General features: G+C 33.9%; 1 protein-coding gene across 6 annotated transcripts in view; it reads left to right on the top strand.

The window, feature by feature from the left end:
- DMXL1 (Dmx like 1) overlaps nt 1–19653 on the top strand; it is a 125778-nt gene that overhangs the window by 93507 nt on the left and 12618 nt on the right. For all 6 annotated transcript variants that reach the window (XM_055550288.1, XM_055550259.1, XM_055550252.1 and 3 more), the window contains 6 exons: nt 2307–2428; nt 2793–2934; nt 7615–7675; nt 12119–12246; nt 16647–16739; nt 19120–19211. In XM_055550288.1, the coding sequence (XP_055406263.1) occupies nt 2307–2428; nt 2793–2934; nt 7615–7675; nt 12119–12246; nt 16647–16739; nt 19120–19211 (638 nt within the window). The remainder of the gene's footprint in view (nt 1–2306; nt 2429–2792; nt 2935–7614; nt 7676–12118; nt 12247–16646; nt 16740–19119; nt 19212–19653) is intronic.

The following is a 19653-nucleotide window of genomic DNA, read 5'->3' as shown; positions in this document are numbered from 1 at the left end:
TCTCATCCTCTGTTGTCCCCTTCTCCTCCTGCCTTCGAGATATACACACACACACACACACACACACACACACACTTTTTATGTATTCATAACTTTAAAATATTATTTAGATCATATCCTATGGCATTACCCATTCAATAATCATTCATCAATTGGTTCTTCATCGTCCTATGCTTGTCTGTCTTGTCTTTGATTTCATCTAGATAGTTCCTTTGTCATTCTTTCCTCATCTTTTCCTGGGTTCCTTGTCTCATTTCCTCATACGACACTCCTGATTAATGACTAGTTCTGTTCATAGCAGGCAAGTTTGGAATTAGCCAGGCAGTTCTCATGATGTGCTATTTATATAATATGATATATGCATGTGAAATACAAATATAAAGTTATTATCTATACACAACTAGTACCTTCCTTATCCTGAAGAAAATAAGATTTTAATATTTTGTGTTATAAAACAAACTAGCTTTTTTCTCTTATTTGCATTTATATGACTAGTTGAATAGTCATCCTCAATAATAATACAAAGTCTTCTGTTGACTTTGTAAGAGTGTACTTGTTTAATTTTTATTTCTCCAGTTATTTTGTTAAATTTTTACATCTTTGCTAAATTTGTAGCTAAGAAATAATATCTTTTGCTTTAAATTACAGTAATTAAAAATGCTGATAACATTGAACTTTTCCTTATTTGTGTAGTTGTGGATTATCTGTGTCAAGCATTGTGAAGGATCTGAGATACTCCCCTGCATTCAGTGTAACAAGTTAGCTTTCACAGTTTAATGGATACTGTTAGAAGACACAAGACTCCAGGACCAGAGACAAAGTATAGTTTATTACTAACAGCAAAAGCAAAAGCTAGAACGTTAGCATTTTTGCTTTGGTTCCCTAAGGTGCAATTCCCAGTGACAGCAAGAGGGCTAGATGATACCCAAACAAAGTGTGTTGCATTACAGGTGGAGAACAGTGAGTTCAGGAAACCCAAATCTTTTCTAATGGACAGTAAGCATATCTGCCTTTTGATCTGGAGGAAGAGACTATAGCTATATAGGCATCCTGATAATAATACTGTGAAACAAAGACAATCATTGACTAACTCACAAGACACACAGAAGTAGAGAGTCACATGGAGAATTACCTTCCAGCAGTGTAGTTAATTTCCTTTTTTTCCACATATCTTTGGAGTCTCAGTTTTTTCAGTCTGTTTTCTCAGTCTCAGTTTGTATTAGAATTTTGCATAATTGACATATTAGTCCTGTTTTCTCTTTGCTGTCAATAATCTTCCTTTTTTATTTAAAGATACACATTTTAAATTTGTAGGTGTTAAAATTTATTTATCATTTAATCTGACCAACTTTTCACTGATGATTTTTTTCTGAAATACTTACTTCATCACCTTTGCTTGGTGAGTGAAGTGGGTGAAGTCGCTTAGTCGTGTCCGACTCTTTGCGACCCTGTGGACTGTGGCCCACCAGGCTCCTCCGTCCATGCGATTCTCCAGGCAAGAATACTGGAGTGGATCATCATTTCCTTCTCCAGGGAATTTTCCCAACCCAGGGATCAAACTCAGGTCTCCCGCATTGCAGGCAGACGCTTTAACCTCTGAGCCACCAGGGAAGCCCTGAAAAAGTGAAAGTTGCTCAGTCGTATCCGACTCTTTGCAATCCCGTGGACTATACAGTCCACAGAATTGTCCAGGCCAGAATACTGGAGTGGGTAGCTTTTCCCTTCTCCAGGGAATCTTCCCATCCAGGGACTGAACCCACATCTCCCACATTGCAGGCGGATTCTTTACTAACTGAGCCATAAGACCCCTTTCCAAATTCTGTTTGTCTTGCCTAAGATTGAAAGGCTTTAGGAGAAAGCAATACCATCCTATTGGAATAATTCACCATTATTTCTTCAGTTTGAAGTTCTTATCTCCCTTACCTTTGTTTACCTTCCAGGGCTCCTATATTTTTCAATATCTCACTTCACATTTCTGAACTGTGCAAATTTTAGGGAGATAGTACCATTCTAGTAGACTAGAGAGAGAGTGCTACTGGCAGAAGAAATAAAGTGGCACTTGCATTTCCATTTGTAGCTGGCCTTCTGCTGAATGCTGTGAAATTCTCAAAATATAAACATATCTCCAAGCTCATCCTGATGGTTATCTCAAAGTTTATTAAAATATTTATTTGTGAAAATAATATTTATTCTATACCTAAAGTTATCATTTCTAGAGGCTGTTTTGTAGTCTCCATTTTCAAAAGTAGCCCATATACACATTATGCTTTTTTTATTTAAAAATTATTATATGATTTATTTTTCAGGCGAATAGAAACTGCATAGCAATTGCTTCGAGCCATGATGTTCAAGAACTAGATGTTTCTGGAATTCTGGCTACCCAGATCTATACTTGGGTAGATGATGATGTAGAAATGGAAACCAAAGGGTACCCTTTTACTTTGTTTTTAAATGGTGATATTGCAGTATGAATGATGATATCCACAGAACTGTACCTTTCAAGTTATTTTTTAAAGGAATAGTCCTAGATTGTAAGCAAAATGGAAGTTGATATGCTAAAGAATAAAGAAGTGGGATGGCTGGAACTTTAAAAAAGTGGGTTGAGGGTTGGGAGGGAATAAGAGAAGGGATCTAAAAATGTTCATGCATGGAATTATTGGCTGTGAGTTAGAAGTTGAGCTGAAGAAAATTAATTTTAAAGAGAAATGCAAAGTCATATGTTAGAGCTTTCAGGTATAACAAGAAATGAAGACCTGATGGGTTGTTTTATTCTGGCTGACATTCCTTTGCAGATCAGAAGATTTCTTGGTTATACATGCTCGTGATGATTTAACAGCTGTGCAAGGTACAACCCCATACACACATAGCAATCCCGGTACTCCAATTAACATGCCATGGCTCGGTAGTACACAGACTGGCAGAGGAGCATCTGTGGTATGTAAAGTTAAAAATGTTTGTGTATAAATGTCTGCTTTTCCCCTCTAAATTAATAAGATAAAGGATGATGTAAATGTTTTTTAAAATTTTAATTTTTTTAGTAAGTCATATACTTTTTGGAAATTCTGATTTTTTAATTTAAAGAATAATAGGTTTTCATTTGATAACAAAAATTATTTTAAATAAATGGAAATACAAAGAGCTGTATTTTAAGTAATAATTATTTGAAACTTACTGTTCCAAATTAGGCCTCAGCAAACCACATGCTGTGGGTCAGATCCTGCCTACCACCTGTTTTTGTGTCAACATGCTAAGAATTTATATTTTTAAGCCATTAAAAAAATCAAAATAAGTATGGTATTTTGCGATACATGAAAATTACATGAAATTTAGATTTTATTGTGTATAAATAAAGTTTTATTAGAACATAGCCACCCTTTTTTTTTTTTTAGTATTTTGTTTATGGATGCTTTCACATTACAATGGTAAGACTGAGTATCTGAAACATACTTTGTTCTATGTGTGAAGTAAATAAGTAGCTTTGATAACAATCTTCTATCTTTTTAAAATCTCTTTACGTATTTCTCTCACCTTTCATCCTCCAACTCTGGCAACCACCAGTGTCTTCTGTGTCTATGAATTTGGGTTTGTTTTTTTTTTTAAGAATACACATATATGAAAGCTCATATGGCATTTTTGTCTGATTTTTCCTCTTAGCATAAGGCCCTCAAACTTCATCCATGTTGTTGCAAATGACAAGATTTCATTCATTTTTTTGACTGAATAATATTTCATTGTGTGTGCATGTATATATATATATATATATATACACACATAAAATGTGTATACATACTCACACACACACACATATATGTGCCACATCTTCTTGATCTATTCATCTATCAGTGGGTATTTGGGTTGCTTCCATGTCTTGGCTATTATAAATAATCCTCCAGTGAATATGAGGATGCAGGCATCTTTCCAAGTTAGTGTTTTCATTTTCTTGGGACAAATACCCAGAGGTAAAATTAATGAATCCCATAGTGGTTCTTTTTTAGTTTTTTGAGGAACCTCCACATGGCCTTCTGTAGTGGCTGTCAATTTGCATTCTCATCAACAGCGCACTAAAGTTTCCCTTTTCTCTACATCTTTGCTAACACCTACTATTTCTTGTCTTTTTGATAGTAGCTATTCCAACATATATGAGGTGATGTCATGTTGTGGTTTTGATTTGCATTTCCCTGCTAACTAATGATGTTTAGCATCTTTTCATGTACCTGTTGGCCATTTGTATGTTTTCTTTGGAAAAATGTCTGTTCAGATCTTCTGAAATTTTTAAATTAGATTGTGTTTTTGCTTTTGAATAGTATGCGTTCTTAGGATATTAACCCCTTATCAGATATATGATTTGCAAATATTTTCTTCCATTCAGTAGGTCACCTTTCGTTATTTTGAAGCTTGCTTTGCTGTGCAGAAGCTTTTCAGTTTAATATAGCCCCACTTGTGTATTTCTGCTTTTCTTGCTTTGACTGTCAGATATGAAAAAATCATCACCAAAGAGTTTACTGCATATTATTTCTTCTAGGAAAAAAAAAAAAAGACTGAGTATCTGAGACAGAGACTATATGCCCATAAAGTACCAAACATTTATTTATCTAGTTCTTTTCAAAAAAGATTTGCCATTTCCTAACCTAGATAATAATTTTAAATGGTTATCAACTAACAACTCTTAGTTGATGCTGAGACAAATATATTTTTCTTTTCATGAAAAAAAATGATACAAATTTTTTAAAAACTTAAGCAAAATATAATATGCAGATGAACTTAAAAAGTATTTTTCTGTAGTAATGGAGGATTTTCTTGAGCCCTGATTACCTAGGATATGATCCATAGCTGTATCTACATGAGTATAGAAATTGATACACAGAACCAAAGAAACCCAGCACCAGCAATTTTTCAGTGACTTGCTAGGTGGTAGGTGTTTTTTTTTTCCTCACAGTTCCTTAAGTCCTGTAGAATTCTGTCTTTGCCCCCCCCACCCAATTTTTTTTTACCAATTAGTGAAGATAATTCTTTAAATAAAGCTTGATTATCTTTAATAATACCTGATAATATTTTATACTTAATGCAGTTCCTTTACCAATCATATAACCTTATTATTGTTTGAGATACCTGTTGTAGCTGTTACATTACTCCACTTAACTGTTCTTTAGATGTAGCTTGAGATCAAGAAAGGTCAAGGAATTTAACTCAGGTCACTGTCTCCAATTTGTGGTAGAGCTTCTGTTAAAGCCCTCCATTCCTCTTCACTCATTGACTTCATGGAGGACTGTTTTAAGTATTGAATTGAAGAATATGAAAAACAGTCTCGTGATTATTCAAAAGAAAAGACTTGGTCATTAATAGTTAATTTTTTCCAGTGGACAGATGCATTGAAATTCACTTGTAAAACTAATCTTTTAAAGGAGAACTTAGAATACACAAATATATTAAAAGAAATAATAAAAATTTTTTTCCAGCTCTATTTTCAGAGAATATAATACAATTCTTCCTGTCACAGTTTTCTTTCTGATCTCTGCTTCTACAACTGCTCCCTCTGTCTGTTACACAGCAGGCAGAGTTTCTCTTTTCTAAAACATCATTCAGGTTATTACTCCCATGCTTAAAACTAAGATTTCCCAGCACTGCTTTAAAACAAGTCCTTCACATGGCCCCTAAGGTCCTGTGTGTCTTAAACTCAGCCAGCCTCTGCAGCAGCATCTCCCTTTTTTCCCCCACTGGATTCTCTTTGCTCTCTCTAGTTGCAGTGACCTTCTTTCTACCACTTGAACACATCAGATTTAGAGCCTCTGCCTTGTTCTCTACTTACAATACTTGCTGTTTACCATTCAGATCTCAACTCAGATCCCCAGAGATTTCTCTTGTTTCCCTAGCAAAGGTATCTGTTCCTCCCTCCTCTACTCCCAGTTACCCTATTTTCTCATTTGATCGTCATATTATCCCATTTTATCATCTTTATAGCTTTTATCAATTTATAAATTATCTATTTATTATTATTTGGTTGTATTTTTTTATACCCTTCTGAATGTAAGCTCTTTGAGAGTTTATTATATGCCTACTTTATACACACTGGTGATCTCTAAGTAGAATGTGCTTAACATTTAGTCAATGCTCAGAAAATATTTGCTTATTCTCCAGAGCATTTTTATATGGAAATTTACCTTTGTCATTCCTCTTAGGACTGAATTTTCTTCCTATTTAAATGTTAGAACATCTTTTTAGTTGGTGTCATTGTGGTTTGTAAACGTAAGTATTGGGATTACCCTACTCCATCCTCAGGAAAAAGACACCAATATAATAAGGTGAAAGTGAAAGTGAAGTTGCTCAGTCGTGTCTGACTCTTTGCCACCTCATGGATTGTAGCCTACCAGGCTCCTCTGTCCATGGGATTTTCCAGGCAATAGTACTGGAGTGGATTGCCATTTCCTTCTCCAGGGGATCTTCCCGACCCAGGAATCGAACCCGGGTCTCCTGCATTGTAGACAGACGCTTTACTGTCTGAGCCACATAATAATAATATAAGGTGGTTCCTTTTAAATAGATCTTCTAAAATAATCAGTGATTTCTTTCCCTTGTACTAGTCTGCATATGCTTTCAGAAACTTAACTCTTTGTATTTTTTATTCATGATTTTCCTTTCTTTGATACTCTTACTAGGGAAAAAAAATAATTAAAAGAAAAATAAAAAAAGAATCTTTAGGCTGTTTTTTTTAATTCAGACTAGAGATTTAAATATGTTTACTAAATAGAAATAACATTAAGCAGGCTTTCAGTTTTTGTGGGTAGAGAATTTGATCAGATATTTTCTAGTCCTATTATTTTATTAAATTATGCATAGTAATGAAAAGGAATACTAGTTAGGACCAATTTCTGCTCTTTTGGAGTATAGCTGTATCCAAACATGTCTTTCAGTGTTTCTGTTCCTCTCTGATTCTGCTGACCTAGTTCTGTCCCTCCCTATTACATCCCCACTTTACTTATGGCTTTGGGCTAATTAAACAATTTAAAATACAAAAGAACAATAACAACAAAAAAATGTACATGAGACTGGTGCTACAAACTTAGGATAATCTATAACTTTAGTTACAGTATATAAGTAGGATATATCCTGTAAATTAAAATTATCCCTTTAATTTCAAGTACTTAGTTTACTCTTGTTTGACAGGCTACTTAAACCATTCAAAGCATAATTTTAAAATGGGTGAATAAGTAGTTCCAAACTATCAGTTAAAAATTTATACAGTTTTCTGTTTACCTCTTTTTTTTTTTTTTTTCACATGCTTCTGCCTGTCTTTTTAACCTTATCCTATTCAGGATTATTCCAATAAATTTAATGGGATCAGAAAAGAATTGGCAAGAAAGGAGGTAAGACTAAATTCTTGAGGTGAATTTGTTCTTAGATCCTAGGCAACGATGCAGAAAATGTATGTACACTTAAAATGTTAGCTGAGCTGTTAAAAATTTTATTTCTGTTATCATATTTAGTATTTTTAGCACCCATTATGATAGTTATGGAATCACACAAAAAGAAATGTTACTTGAATTTCCTGTCACAGTATAAAATTTTAATGCTACTTTTTATTAAAAGTGTAAAAGAATGATTTTTCTTTGTTAACAGATGATTAAGAAAGCCATTAATAATGTCAGAAGAATGACTTCTCATCCAACTCTTCCTTACTGTAAGTTGATAATAAGCCATTATTGTAAAGAATTTAAAGGAAAATTCTAGTATCAATCAAAAGTAGTCAACATTTTTTGTTGTTGTTGTTGAGAATGTTTGCTAGCAAGTAAAATCACCTCAAAATTGAGTAAAAATAGAGAAAGTAATTTTCCTGAATTAATAAAGACTAACTTAATGTGTAAATTTTTAGCATTTTTGCTGCATATTTCTTAGCACATTTTATTTTTGAGCATTCTGTACTCTTCATAGTGTTAAATTGTAGCTGACAATTATGTTTTAATAATTGGATCACTCTCATCTTTTATTATATAGACCAGAACCATATCTTGGTCATTTAGCGCCTCATCATAATCAGTTTGTATTTTTTTAAATATTTGTCAGTTTATCTTTTATCAGATACACTAATAGTAAGTATAGGAAATGGTTATACATTCTAAGGCAGGATATATTTACTTTTAGTTAATCTTCCTAGGAATCTCAAAAGTTTTTCTTCCTTTAACAAAGAACTTAATTAATGGGGAATTATTGGAAGTATTGAAGCAGAAATAATAATAGAGGCAACTTTAAAATTAACTCTTAGGTTGGAATCAGTATTCATATTGGCATGTGAGTATTTCAAGTTTTTTTTAATAAGATTTTTAAGTTGTGCCCTTCATCAAGTTGTCCTACCATACAGTAACAAAAAATAGTAAAAATAGTGCATGTTAATTAAAAGATACTCATGTCCCTCCAATTTAATAGCTATAAAAAATTGTACCACCTTTTTTATGAGAAATATTCTGATAAAATACGAATGACAAAACCAAAGTTCTTTTTTACTTAATGATCACAAGTGCTGTAAGCATGTGTTATCAAAGTTGTATACCAATGTCTAATAAAAGATGAATAGGTAGCTTCTGTTACTTATGCTAGAGATATAAAATAATACTGAAAACTTTAGTCAATTTTTCACTATGTTGAATTTATTCAATACTAGAAGTATATGTTTTCTATCCACAAGTCTAATGTAAAGCATGAACTAAAAACAATCATGAGATTGTTTAGAGAGGAAGGAGTCAAAGGTGTTTAATATGTAAAGTGTAGGTAATATGAATCCCACAGCAAGAAAATTTGGCAGTGCTTAAAACCTATCCTTACTCTTTGCAGTAGGGTTTAGAAGTTTCCTGAAATATTGAAGGGATTTCATTATTTCTCAGCCCTAAAGCATGTGTGATGACAATTGACTAGTTTATAAATAGGCTCTGCCTCAAGCCCATAGATTTAAGTAATTCCTGGATTCAAAGACAATTAATGGACTTACTTTCATAGTTCTTAGGTAATATCATGTAACTTCTGTCTTGGGATAGGTACTTTCTCCATTCAGAGAACTACTGTAACTGACAGATAAGCGAGTGGAAAAATTAAATGATAACTAATCACTGAAGTTTTTTTATAGTATTTTGTTTCATATCATGAATAAGTCTCACAGACAGTAATTTAGTTCAACAGTGGGCTCCTTTCATGAACTGGAAAAATTTTGAAATGAGTTTTTTATTTATTTTTAAAAATTTTTTGTAATTTTTTTTTTTTTTTTTTGTCATGCTGTGTCTTTGTTGCTGCTTGAGCTTTTTCCATTGCAGTGTATGGCTTCCAATTGCAGTGGTTTCTCTTGTTGTGGAACACAGGCTCTAGGGAGCATGGACTTCAGTAGTTTTGATGCATGGGCTCAGTGGTTGTGGGTCCCCCGCTCTAGAGCACAGGCTCAGTAGTTGTGGTGCACAGGCTAAGGTACTCTAAGGCATGTGGGATCTTCCCGAACCAGAGATTGAACCCATGTCTCCTGCATTGGCAGGTGAATTCTTTGCCATTGAACCACCAGGGAAGCCCTGAAATAGGTTTTCTTAAAAATTGGACTGAATTGCTGATATCTCAAAACAGTTCCTTTCTTCCTTGGAACAGATTTTTAAAAGATCTTAGTCATTATAAACCAATACTTTTGGACTTAAGGAAAATTTTATAGAAGTTAATCTGATGAGTTGAAATAGAAAGGTAAGTCTTAAAAAGAAAGTTCCACTTAAAAAAAATAATGAGTATGTTAAAAAATTTAAGGTTGCATTTAACTCTTTCCACACCTATATAGCATAACACTCTCCAGTTACTAAGGAGGGATATTTACTCAGACAACTTGGTTATAGGAACCTTTTGGTTTTTTTTTAACTTTATAAAGTTTTAAGAGAGTATTTCATTTTCATGTAAGCTACTAATAGGGATTTTTCCAAATAAATGAAAACCATGAATAACAGAAAAATTTGAATGATTTTTGTTGTTTTTTTTAAATTTTATTTTATTTTTTAACTTTACAATATTGTATTGGTTTTGCCATATATCAACATGAATCCGCCACAGGTATACACGTGTTCCCCATCCTGAATCCTCCTCCCTCCTCCCTCCCCGTACCATCCCCCTGGGTCGTCCCAGTGCACCAGCCCCAAGCATCCAATATCGTGCATCGAACCTGGACTGGCGACTCATTTCATATATGATATTATACATGTTTCAATGGCATTCTCCCAAATCATCCCACCCTCTCCCTCTCCCACAGAGTCCAAAAGACTGTTATATACATCAGTGTCTCTTTTGCTGTCTTGTATACAGGGTTATTGTTACCATTTCTAAATTCCATATATATGCGTTAGTATACTGTATTGGTGTTTTTCTTTCTGGCTTACTTCACTCTGTATAATAGGCTCCAGTTTCATCCACCTCATTAGAACTGATTCAGTGATTTTTGTTAATGCATCTAGTCCAATGTATGTTTGTGATTAAGCTAGACAAAACTATAGAGGGGAGGGGAATACAGTTATCATCCCTTGTTGTTGTTGTTCAGTCACTAAGTCATGTCCGACTCTGCAATCACATGAACTGCAGCACACCAGGTTTCCCTGTCCTTCACTATTTCCTAGAGTTTGTTCAAACTCAGGTCCATCGGGTCCGTGGTGCCATCCAACCGACTCATCCTATGTCGTCCCCACCGCCGCCCCCGCCTTCTCCTCCTGCCTTCAGTCTTTCCCAACATCAAGGTCTTTTCCAGTGAGTCAGCTCTTCACATCAGGTGGCCCTACTACTAACATTCCTAGTCACAAGAAATTGTACCCACTCTTGCATCCCAGCCCAGTGTTAAAATATACCAAAACAGTTGAAGTTCCTTTATTTTAAGTACTTGGAAAGGAAGGAAGGAAAGTTAACTCATATATGACTAGAAATGTGCTAGATGCTTTACATACATTAATATAATTTTTCACTACCTCTGTACCGTATTCTTAATGTCAGTTTAGCCCTGTATGTTAGGTGTATTTCTGAATGATTTATATAAATTATCTCATTTACTTCTCAGAACTGTACAGTGACTTATATATCATTAATGATATCTATCATTATAGTGGTGACTTATATACCTTTTTGGCTTGCCTGGTGGCTGAGATGGTAAAGAATCTGCCTGTAATGCAGGAGACCTGGGTTCAATCCCTGGATCAGAAAGTTCCCCTGGAGAAGGAAGTAGCAACCCACTCCAGTATTCTCACCTGGAGAATCCCCATGGACAGAGGAGCATGGAGGGCTACAGTCCTTGGGGTCACAAAGAGTCGGACTCAGCTGAGCAACTAACGCTTTCACTTTCATATACCTTTTACAAGAAGAAAATAGAGCAGGGGGATTATGTAAGATTCCTAGTAACATACAATCAGGAAATGATAAAGCAAAGAAGTAATAACATTTAGTTTGTTCATATTCCTTAGTGAAATGGATACTGTATTTGAGTATTAGATCAATCATAATAAAATTATTAGAAATGATTGATTATTTAGCATGACTTTCAAGACCTTCTCCAATCATTTTGTCAGAGAAAAATGCAGGTATTTAAACATTATTCGTATGACTGATAAGAATTGAATGTTTGTAATCCCGAGATCATCTTTTTAATACAGTTGACTTGAAATATTGTGTTTGTCTCGGGTTTACAACAGTGATTCAGTACTTTTATACATTGCAAAATGATCACCATGATAAGTCCAGTTACCATCTGTCACCATATAAAGTTAAATAATCCTGAGACTCTAACTCTTTATCATGAACATTATCTACTAAAGGTTATTAAAACTTAATTGAGATAATTTCAAAAGAAAATAGTTTATAGAGATCTGATTCAATTGCTTCTGTTGTTTTGTGTGAGGATATGTTCTTAGATGAAAGAACCTTATATAATTATCTGTTTTTAAGATTGAGAGTATTCAAGTGAAGTTTCATACAAAGGTGAATTCATCTAAATTGACTATGACTCATTTCTTAGGTATTTCTTCCATATTTTCACATTGGATTAAAAAATAAATTTGCCAAAGATTCCTGAAATAAATTTGCCAAAGATTCCTGAAATAAATTTGTAGTTTTTTTCCCTCTCATAATGCAGATCTGACAGGAGCTCAAGATGGAAGTGTCAGAATGTTCGAATGGGGCCATTCTCAACAAATAACCTGTTTCCGCTCTGGTGGCAATTCAAGAGTTACAAGAATGAGATTTAACTATCAAGGAAATAAGGTAATATTTAAAAGTGTAAATGGGGTAATGGTTTGATTTTGTTAAAGATTTATGAATATTTCTTATTTGGGCTTCTAAAAAGAACAGTTCACTGATCTACTGGTGAAGTATTAATCCATCTATATGAATTCTTTTCAAAGAAATTCCTTTCAAAACTTAAATTCACTTGGTTCTTGCTGTAAAGACATTATATACATGTCCATCAAAATTCTTTTATGTGATGCTTAAGGACCAAATGATTATAGGACCATCTTTTAAATACTTCTGCTTTCTTTATCCTCTGGAACCTACTCAAAATATGGTCAGGTACCAAATAGCAGGTAACATCTGAGAGCCTATTAGAAATGCAGATTATTGACTCCAGACCTATCAAATCACCATCTATTTTTTAGCCAGATGCTCCTGTGGTTTGTACAAAACATTAAAGTTTGAGGAACACCTGCTCTAGAACAGGATGTTGGCAAACTATGGCCTAGACCACCTATTTTGTGAATAAAGTTTTATTTGAACACAGCTAACGAATTCATTTGTTTTCCATGATTATTTTCTCAGTACAGCAACAGAGTTCAGGGGAACAAAGACTTTATACCTGGCAAGCTGTATTTATTCTATGGGCCTTTTAATAAAAATGCCAACTTGGCTCTTACTGTCTTCACTTCCTGTAATCTTCCTTCCTAAAACTGTCTCTCTCTGCCCTTCCTGTCTTACTAGCACTACAAACAGCTACTAAAGGGGAAATCAGCCTTCTTTTTGTCTTTATGACCATGCTACACTAAAAACATTCACATGGGCCCTTGCTGATAGTACGTCTTGGCTTTCATTTTCTGTCAGCCTCCAAACCTTCCACCATCCTCACATGTGACTTGTATCATGGTGTGCTGCAACCTTTTTGCCTACATCATTTATTAGATGGCTCTTAGCATTTCACTAAAGTCAACAATTTTTTCATGTATTTATGAAACAGAATTGAGAGCGTATAATTTAAGAGTAATTAGCAACATTCTTTGCTCCTTAATGGGAAATTAAAGGAATTTAATCGAGAAACCTTTTAATCTAGAAACATGACCATATAAGAATATCATTTGTATACTCATGTTTTTCCATTGTGTTAGTGTTATATTGTTCCTAACTAATCTCTCTAATGCATCCTTCATATTGCCAACAAAGTTATGTAACCAATAGCATAGGGAGTTCCCTAGCTGTCCAATGGTTAGGACTCTGTGCTTTCACTGCTAGGGCCCAAGTTCGATCCCTGGTCAGAGAACTAAGATCCCACAAGCCTCGCAACATGGCCAAAAAAGATAAAAAAGAAAAAAAAATAGCATTTTTTAAATATATATATATATACACATATATATACATATATATACACTATAGATGAAATCATGTTGTCCTTTTCAAGAACCCACAGTCTCCTCATTGTATCTAAAAGTCCATACTCTTAAGTGTGGCATTCAGGTCCTTCTACACTCAGAGTTATTTTATAGATTTAACATTCTGACTGACCCAGATTTGATCCCTGGGTGGGGAAGATCCTTTGGAGAAGGGAATGGCTACCCACTCCAGTATTCTTGCCAAGAGAATTTCATGGAAAGAAGAGCCTGGCGGGCTACCGTCCATGGGGTTGTAAAGAGTGGGACACAACTGAGTGACTAACACAACAATATGCTCCTATATAGGCTTTTTTAAGGCACAACAAACTCTTCTTTATTATCTGCCCAGGTATCTTTAACAGGCAGTCAGCTTACTGTTAATTCACCTTTGCCATGATGGTACCCAAAAGCACAACACCCTAGCATGCTATCTCCCTTAGGGAAGGCTGCTGGAGTAAATGGAACAGATAACTCATGCTACTTCACATTTTGTCAGGAGTCACTGGACATTGCAGAAAAACCAGGAGATAAAAGGGAGCATTTAGCAGGGAAAAAATGACCTGTGAGGAATGATTCCTTAGATTCAGGAAGATCTTACACTGTAAAACAAGAACAGGATTCTATGAACCAAAGGCAGTAGAACAGTAAAGAAGTTTTAGAAATTAAAAAATGCATTCCCCAAAATTAGGAGAGTAGAGGAACTACTGATTACAAGCACTGAATAGCAGAATGGAAGTATTTGAAAATCAAATTTGTGACTGGGAAGTACAAATCAGGAATTTATCCCATCATGAAAAAACCCAAGAAGTAAATTGAGACAGAGATCCCAGGAAAATGCATAGAAGACCTTTAAAAGATATAGCAAAAGAAGAAAAAGAAAAGTGATTTAAAGAGGAAACGTTGTATTAAAAGGAGTAATAAAAATTTCCCCATAGCAAAAAATGGATTTTTAGAAAAAGAAGGGCCTACCAAATACTAGACCAGAAGTAATGAGAAGCAACACATGCCTCAGCACAGCCTGATTATTTGACTTTTGTTTTTTGTTTTTTAATTGAAGGATAAAGAGAGCTTCTGGAAGGAGTAGGGGTAAAAATGTTTACCTACAACCTCTCCACCTTCCTATCTAAAATAATGACATTTGCCTCCTTAAAAATAGAGGTTACGAATAGACAATAGAACAGTATTCACAGAATTCTGATGGATAAGGAATGGGGCCAATGTCTGTCCTAACTCATGCAAATTTAATGGCAAAATAGACACATTTTTAAGTATGCAGAGAATTAGCACATTCCATATACACTTTCTGAAAAACGTACCTAAACTGACTCCATAAAACATAGAATAAACCACAGAAAGGATAAGCCCTGGAAAAATAGCTGTAAAAAAATACAGTAAACAATGGGTTAATATTCCTACTGTTAGCCCTGTCCGTCAATTTTGTAAAAAGACGATGAAGACAGCAAAGAATGTGAACAGTTGACCAAAAAACAGATAGAACCCTATTCATGATCAATAACCCTCACTAATAACTGAAAAAATGAACATTAAAATGAGGCTTTTCTGTTAATTGACAAATAGTTAAATTTTGTAGTATGCAGTGTTGACTAATGTGTAAGGAAAAATGGGTGTGTAAATTGATATTGCCACTTAGGATTTAATTTTGGCTTCACCTACCAATTTTAAATGATGCCCTTTGACAAATTTTTTTTCTTATTGGATATCTGTCCTATATAAATACTCAGAGGTATATATGCAAGAATGTTCAAAGCAGCATTTTTAATATAGGAAAAAGTGGAAAATTCTATAGAGAAAAGCTTTTTAAAAAAGTTACAATACAACTATACAGTGTAATACTACACAGCACAAGAAAGAGGTAAATTTGTATGTACCAATGTGGAAAAATGGCTATAATAATTAAAAAGTATAATTGTAAAACTGTATATTATTATCTTAATTTCATTTTAAAAATCTTATATGTACGAGTGTTTGAATATTCTCAGAATAAATCTGAATGAAAACACATTAGATTATTAATGATTGTTATATCTGTAGATGGGAGAAGGCTGGAGTCAAAATTAAACATTTAAGATCTGTATCTTGTACTCCCTTACTGGATTATTTTATCATCTTTCCAATCAAAATGCTCTGAGTTTCCATCAAGAATTCTTTTAGTATAATAAATTGTGTTTCATTTTACTTTATACTGTTGTTTACCACGTTTTCCTTTTTTTTTTTTAATTTTATTTTATTTTTAAACTTTACATAATTGTATTAGTTTTGCCAAATATCAAAATGAATCCACCACAGGTATACATGTGTTCCCCATCCTGAACCCTCCTCCCTCCTCCCTCCCCATTCCATCCCTCTGGGTCGTCCCAGTGCACCAGCCCCAAGCATCCAGTATCGTGCATCAAACCTGGACTGGCAACTCGTTTCATACATGATATTTTACATGTTTCATTGCCATTCTCCCAAATCTTCCCACCCTCTCCCTCTCTCTCAGAGTCCATAAGACTGTTCTATACATCAGTGTCTCTTTTGCTGTCTCGTACACAGGGTTATTGTTACCATCTTTCTAAATTCCATATATATGCGTTAGTATACTGTATTGCTGTTTTTCTTTCTGGCTTACTTCACTCTGTATACCACGTTTTCCTTATTTTAGATTTCTGGAATCTTTTTCAAAATGAACCGTTTTTTATCTTGTATATACTAAAATTTTGTCACATGTCTTAATGTGTAAATCCAGTATCCCATTTTTGGAGTACCTACAGAGAATATACAGACTAGGCTATTGGTTAGTATAATAAATTGGGGGTCTGATGTTAGTTTACTTTTCTCTGCCCTAGAAGTTTTTAAAGCAGTAGCTAAATGTTTATCTGGACTAGATCCATGCATAGGTGAAATGAGAAGTCAAACAATTTATGACTCAGATGTTTAAGATTTACAATATGAGATTCACAGTAAGGGTAAAGGTAAATATGTGCCTTTTATTTGTACTAAACGCTCAATTTTTTTTCTCTTAAGTTTGGAATAGTTGACGCTGATGGATATTTAAGTTTGTATCAAACAAACTGGAAATGTTGTCCAGTTACTGGAAGTATGCCTAAGCCATACCTGGTAAGCCAAGATTTCCTACCTTTAAAATTTTTTAATTTTTATTTTAAAGAAATCAGGAATATATAATTAAGTATCAAAGCCAAATGTAAAATCTATCTAGTCCTATGTATTCAGTCATACTACTGTAAGTTTCTGTCTGTATTATGTTAAAATTACTCTGTGAGGTATAAAAATCCTTAGTCTCCAGTAACTTGGAAAATAAACCTATAAAGTGCCTGATTCTGATGGCAAGGGGAAATCAGATATATGGTTACTAGAGGCAGGGGAAATTGGATGGAGGCAGTTCAAAAGGTACAAACTTGGAGTTATAAGCCAGTACTAGGGATGTAGTGTACAAAATGATTAACATAGTCAATATTGTTATATATGAAAGTTGCTAAGTGAGTAAATTCTGAGTTCTCATCAAAGGAAAAATATTTTTTATTTTTCTTTTATATCTATGTGAGGTGGTGATACTGCTAAACAATATCACCACCTCACATAGATGAGGTGATTATGTGGTAATCATTTCATGATGTATGTAAGACAGAACATTATGCTGTACTCCTTAAACTTATACAGTGCTGCATGTTAATCATTTCTCAAAACTGAAAGAAAAAAAAAATAGAAAAGTAAAAAAAACTAACCAGAAAATATAAATAAATAATAAGAGTAGTGGATCAGTCACTTGATAAAGACCAAAGTAGTAAAATTGATTTAAAATGTAATAATTAGTCAAGGGATAAATTTTTAAAAAAGAAAAGAAGCCTGTATAGACCAACATGGTACCTCTGGAGACCCATGCAACCATAGGTTACTCAAGTGCCTTTCTAGCCTCACTAAACTGCAGTTGGCTATGATACCTAAAAAGGATGATAAACAGACTAGTGCATCTGGTTCTTTTTCTGCAGTAAATTTATACCTTATGAACAAAGCAGAAAAGATATCCTATAGCTGGTGCTATTTTCTTGCCCATCTCTTAAACAAAATTGATAACATCTCTATTCAGGATCACAAAAACTTAACCTTCTACAACTTCATAGAACTGTGAATTTATATTTGATAGATTCTTCAGTGAAGCCCTTTGTAGGACTAAGCAGTATCTATCAAGAAAAAAATTAAGAATGTGGGTTGATTCTGGTAGTTCATCTTAGGTTAAGTGCTAGAAGAAAGTACTGATCTAAGTGAAAGCAAGCAAGGGAGTGTTGGTGAGGGTACTTTGAAACTATTTATTTTTTCCTCATATTTTCATTCAGCCAGCAGATTAAATGTACAGGTGGCCTTTGAACAACACAGGGATTAGGGGCACTGGACACCCTCCCCGCTAAAGTTGAAAATCTGAATATAACTTTGCAGGCAGCCCTCCATATCCATGGTCCTGCATCTATAGATTCAATCAACCTTGGATCATGTAGTACTCTAGAATGCATTTATTGAAAAAAACAAACAAAAAAGTCTGTGTATAAGTGGACCCATGTAGTTTAAACCATATAATTAAAACCATGTTGTTCAAGGGTGAACTGTACAAGTTTATGTTCCTAAGGGGACTACCTTTTTATTTTTTTAACTTCCAAAAAGACAAATTAGTTTAAAAATGAACAGTATTTGCTTTTGGAGATTAAAGTAGATTTTGTTTTAAAGACATCTAGCCCAGCTGCAGTGCTGGTTGGGGACAATGGGGAGTGACTAAAAGGAAAATTTTTTCATGAGATGATTTTGACATGTTTTAAAAAGTCATTTTTTATTAAATGTCTGAACAGAAATAACTTGGAAACCTTTATAATTGACTAAATCTCTCATAATAGTTCGTTATTATTTGATGGAATATTGAGAAGCATTGTCAGTTTTCTAATTTGTTGACTATTAGTATTGTTTTTATTTAACATATTTAAAAAAATATTTAAAAGTGTATTTCTGAAAATAAATAATTCAGTCTAAGATCATCTGAAATTCTAGTTTTTGTCTTCTAAGACAAATATTTTCACAAGTTTTCTAAGAAAAATATTTGAACTTAACCTCTTTTTGTTTCCCCTTGAAGTTTTGGTTGAACAAAAGCAGAGGGCCTCGTAAAGGCTCATAATGTATGCATCTTATTTAAGTAGCTCAGGAAAAGTGTATGTATGCATGTGTATGTGTGAGAGAGAGGAGGTGGGGGGGGGTGAAGAGAGAGAAGAAGTGGCAGATTTACAAATGTGCCAAAATGGGGAGCCTTGGTGAACTGGGGTGAAGGGTATATGAGAGTTCTCTGTATTACTCTTACAACGTTTCTGAAGTTTGTAGGGGAAAGAACACAAGGATTAAGTGAGCCACAGATTACATGATCACTTTTTGATTAATGCATCTACCTGCTTATAAATTTGTTTGTGATAACAATAACATTTGTTGTTTATAACCATTCCAGACCTGGCAGTGTCATAACAAAACAGCCAATGATTTTGTCTTCGTTAGTTCTTCCTCTCTCATAGCTACAGCTGGTCTTTCAACTGACAATAGGTAAGAGATTATAACTGAAAGTGAAATTTGTGGTGTATGTAGCTAAGCTTTATTTTTAAATTGCTTGATGTCCTTATATCTCAATAATGTTTTCACACTTACACCTTTAAATATTTTTATTACAGAGACTTGTTTCTTAGAGCACTTTTAGTGTTTTAATTGTAAAGCTAAGGAAATTCTGGTGACATTAAAAAGAAAATCCATTCCTTCTGGATTTTTGGTATTCTATTAATAATGTTAACACTTCAGTGTAGGAGAAAATACTTTGATTTTGCTAAGAGTTTTTCTCCATATTATTTTCTATGTGTTAAGAAAGCTTGAGGCAAAAAAAAAAAAAAAAAGTATTCTTTATTGGCCATGCTGTTTAGTTAAACCCTTGCCATAGCCTATGAGACCGATATTATCAGTTTTATAATCAGAACACAAGAAATTCCAAAAGATA

This window comes from Bubalus kerabau, chromosome 1 (genome assembly GCF_029407905.1).
Source record: "Bubalus kerabau isolate K-KA32 ecotype Philippines breed swamp buffalo chromosome 1, PCC_UOA_SB_1v2, whole genome shotgun sequence".
In the NCBI taxonomy this organism is placed as follows: domain Eukaryota; kingdom Metazoa; phylum Chordata; class Mammalia; order Artiodactyla; family Bovidae; genus Bubalus; species Bubalus kerabau.
Note: the sequence above shows the minus strand (reverse complement) of the source record. Positions and strands in the feature narration are given on the sequence as shown.